Source organism: Macadamia integrifolia, chromosome 13, assembly GCF_013358625.1.
Source record: "Macadamia integrifolia cultivar HAES 741 chromosome 13, SCU_Mint_v3, whole genome shotgun sequence".
Classification (NCBI taxonomy): domain Eukaryota; kingdom Viridiplantae; phylum Streptophyta; class Magnoliopsida; order Proteales; family Proteaceae; genus Macadamia; species Macadamia integrifolia.
In genome coordinates this window covers 1679102-1683221 of record NC_056569.1, presented here as the reverse complement: position 1 = coordinate 1683221, position 4120 = coordinate 1679102, and the positions used below count along the sequence as shown (strand labels likewise).

Genomic DNA, 4120 nt, shown 5'->3' with positions numbered 1-4120 from the left:
TTATTGAAATAAATATTCAACAGAACATAAGTGCATCTCAAGGAGCTATACATGCAACAGAGATTGTTTTCTTTTTCGAGGTTTGTGAATAGCAATGCTAATTGGATGCTCTAAGAAAAAAAAAATAATAGTATAGATTGCCAGAACTTAGGGAGATTTTGATTGAACAAGTTCCATTATACTATGTGAGAGAGTTTGTTTAGAAGTGGCAAAACAAGTTTGTGTTTTTAGCATAACACTATAGTTGGGGCATCCATTTTGTGGGAGTTTTTGTAAAAGTGGCAAATCAAGTTTGTGTATTTAACATGCCACTATGGTGGATTATAGGGGCATCCAGTTTATGGGAGAGTTTTTGTAGAAGTGGCAAATCAAATTTGTGTTTTTAACATAAACACTATAGGTGTATTATGGACATCCTATCCGGTTCTTACAGGATAAAGAAACATCTTCACCATAAACACACACAAGCAAGAATTTCAAAGCTCTCCAACCCCCCTCCCTCCTCCCCAAATAATTTGCAAGGAGGTAAAGCAACATCACCTTATTCAGGATCTGTATATTTCTTGTAAGTTCCCTTCAACTTGCTTTCTACTGCCACTGAATAGAATTGAACCCTAGATATAGCACAATCCCTATTACAAATAATGAATGAGAAAGTAACTAACTAATTCTTTATGACTTGTACATTTTTTTGAAGGAGATAGAATTGTGGACTAAGATTTTTTTAAACATTTTTTTGAACAAAGATTTTAAGGAGATAGAGAATTGTACTTTAGAGTATTCTAGTGTGGAACTTGAGAGTTTCATTCCAAAAGGGGCTTTTGCTAAGGGTGCATCTTGCTGCATAAACTGCTGAAGCAGCAAGCATTGATGGACCTATCTCTGCCATAAATAAGGCCAAGTTTTCCATCCGACTCCAAATAGAAAAAGAAGAAAGGGGGAAATAATTAATAAATTCTATGTAATTGAAAGGCATAGCAGCCTAAATAGGAGGGTTTTGATCTATAAAAAGAAAAAGAAAGACACTGTTAAGATTCAAGCTTTCCTATGATTGCCTTCTCCATGGCTAAAATCTGTTCTCCAGTGTATGCCATGTCTGAAATGGAGACAAAGTCAGCTCCCTATGAAACCCCCAAGTATTGTTTAGAAATGAAAATAATTTTCACGAGTTCCAATCAGAGAAGAACTATGCAACAATGTAAATCAAAACATGACAACAAACTAAATCCCATAAATAAACAATGAGGCTGGAGCCTATAGTTCCTCATATTTGTTGGCTATAAAGACATAAGCATGGCACTTATTCCAACTAACTGCAGTTCCCTCCCTTGGGACTACTTTCATGGAAAGAAATTTATCAACCATATTGATAGTGAGACAACGAGTTTCAGGCTTTAGTTCAAATTTGCAGTGAACTTCTATCATCCAATCCACAATAATGGCACTCATTCTCTCATTGATATCAGGTTTCTTGTCCATGTAATCTTGAATGCAACTTGAATTCTACATATTATCACATACACAAAGTCATAAGCAGCTAATAGGGGGAAAATTAGAGGAGTACCTCCTCAAGCTTGTAAAACTTGTACAGGTCTTCCACATAGTCAACCATGGCTAGATGATTGTCTACATCTTCTGTGTCAATGTTGACAATGGGATCACTTGATTTATTGATTAGCCCACAAGCATCCTGAAGAGGAACCAATAAAAATATGACTAGGAAAAAAAAGAGAAAGAAATCACTCAAAGGTATGTCTAAAAATAGATTATGGAAATGGGAATGTAAAGCATGAGATATTTTAAATAAATAAATAACTACTACCTCGCTTCGAGCCGTTAGGATTGATGTGAGGGTCTGAGCCTTACGCCTTGATGATTTCTCGCTTGCATTGTTCTCCCTTCTTGCATCTTCTTTCTGCTCCTGGCCTACCTCCGTTGCTATATCTGTCTTTGGCTTTGCATTGAACTTCTTCTGAGCTGGTTTTGCTGGCACAGCTCCTTTCTTCTCCACCGGTCCATTAACAACTTTTGGAGTTGGTTTCTGAAGGTAAAAAGGATTCAATATATAGAATTTTTTATTTTTTGTGTTATTTCCTGAAATCAGATTTAGAAAATTTCACAGTAAAATCCTCTAGAGATTACCCTTAATATTCTCTGCTGCAGCAGCAGCTTGTGCATTCGAAAGTAATTGTGCACAAAAACTCCTAAAAGGAAAGAAAGAGCTTATAAACTATTTGTAGAAGAGAACTAGAGAGAGAGAGAGAGAGAGAGAGAGAGAGAGAGAGAGAGAGGGGTGTGGAAAAGATGGGTACCTCGTTAGGGGATGGGAGAACTCTTGCTTCGGCTTCCCATCGATGACTTGAACAGGAACCAAATTCCCAACATCTCCAAGTGCTTTCCGATTATTTCCATTGCCCAAAGGGATCTTCTATTTCCCTCCCACCGGCAATTTCTGCACCTGCATATATCCATAACTCGTTAAGATCAGAGAAACAGAGAATCTGTTTATGGAAAATAAGATACAGAAATTAACCATAGAATTGTTTACAGAAGATAGTATCTAAAAAGTTTGATCTAACCCAAAAGTAAAACCAAGAGATCCAGCATATACAATTATTCATAGGGAATTGAAAAAACCCCAATAAAATCGTGAAATCAATTGATGAAAGAAAAACAAAATCTGCAGATCCTATCGTCAACGAATCATTTCCTCAAGCATTAATCAAGAAATACATCAGATACAAGCCGATAACGAAAGCAAAATTTTCGGGCCATCATTGGAAATGGGAAATCCTGAAAGGAAATTTGAAATAGCATAACTAAGAGATCCAGCATATACAATTATTCATAGGGAATTCAAAAAATCCCAATAAAAAGTGAAATCAGCTGATGAAAGAAAATCCAAATCTGCAGATCCTATCGTCTACGAATCTTTTCTACTGGAATTAATCAAGAAATATATCAGATACAAGCAGATAACAAAAGGAAAATTTTCAGGTCATCATTTGAAACTGGAAATCCTGAAACCCGCGAATCAAAATATATAACAGAATCTCAATTCAAGCAACAAGGAAATTCGAAAAATCTTGAATAGACTGCCCATGAAATACCCTAACATGCAGTGCCATAATACCTCTAGCTTGCTGTGTAACAACTGGTTTTGACGCCATTTATGATCTATCTACAAAATGCCAGTACACGATCGACGGTTCCAAGAACGACGATGGTGGGTTTCGAATTTGCTACCCGCACGAAGATTGGATCGTTTAGACTATGCAGTCTTCCTTCCCCCTCTTCGTTCTCTCTCTGTCCCCCTCCTCTTCCGTCTCCTCCTTCTTTCTTCCTCTGTTCGCCGTCTCATTTGTCTCTCTCTTGTTAAGAAGGGCTTAAGGTGTCTCCCCAATCCCCAGACCACCAACGGTCTTCTTGAGTTAAAATCCCAGCCGTTGGATGAATCCATTTTTCAAATTCTTACGCTGGTTTCCATCCGAAGCCCACTTTCATAATCTCTAACGGTAAACTCTATCACACATGAAATGACCTCTTTGACCCCAATTTACAAAACCATTCCGTACCCCTCATTGGCCCACTTCCCTACACCGCTTGCCCAGAAAACATTATCCCCAAAACTACATAGTCGCTTTAACAAAAGAAGAAAAAAAAAAAATTCCTACATAGTTGCTTACTTGTGCCAAGTGGCATTATCTACTTGATGTAGCACTACTTTGCCATAAGCTTGGTGTGTATAGAGTGGGAAGATAAGTGTTACAATATTTTATTTTTTCGGAAATAGTTTTTTTGCAGGTCCAATGCATAGCGCACTGGTTGCAATTTCTACTTGAAGAGTAGGCCCCAAGAGTGTGGATAGTTTAAGGATTGATTCTTGTCACATGTGTTCGCCCTCACACTCCTCCTTTAATGTGCGTGAGTAGAGTCCCCTTGGGCAAAATAGATGATTGATACATTTATTGGTTTTTTTCGTTTTTTGGTAAACATCTTCTATACAAAAAAAAAAAAAAAAGGATGAGTGGTTTGATAAAATACGATCTAATTGAAATTTGATATATGAGCAAGAGACATTGGGATCTATCTACTCATTAAATTTATCTCGTCTCTCATC

General features: G+C 37.2%; 1 protein-coding gene across 14 annotated transcripts in view; it reads right to left on the bottom strand.

Annotated features, from left to right (window-relative positions):
- LOC122059935 (G2/mitotic-specific cyclin S13-6-like) overlaps window positions 1–3377 on the bottom strand; it is a 10290-nt gene extending 6913 nt beyond the window's left edge. For 5 of the 14 annotated variants that reach the window (XM_042623018.1, XM_042623015.1, XM_042623017.1 and 2 more), the window contains exons 1-5: window positions 3134–3376; window positions 2313–2458; window positions 2143–2204; window positions 1823–2041; window positions 1565–1690 (exon numbers count right to left, since the gene is read on the bottom strand). In XM_042623018.1, the coding sequence (XP_042478952.1) occupies window positions 1565–1690; window positions 1823–2041; window positions 2143–2178 (381 nt within the window). In that variant the 5' untranslated portion in view covers window positions 2179–2204; window positions 2313–2458; window positions 3134–3376. Of the gene's footprint in view, window positions 633–747; window positions 1097–1564; window positions 1717–1822; window positions 2095–2142; window positions 2205–2312; window positions 2459–3133 lie in introns of those variants that run through there. The other 9 variants (XM_042623023.1, XM_042623024.1, XM_042623019.1 and 6 more) reach the window with 9 other exon arrangements.
- Window positions 3378–4120: the final 743 nt, after the last annotated feature.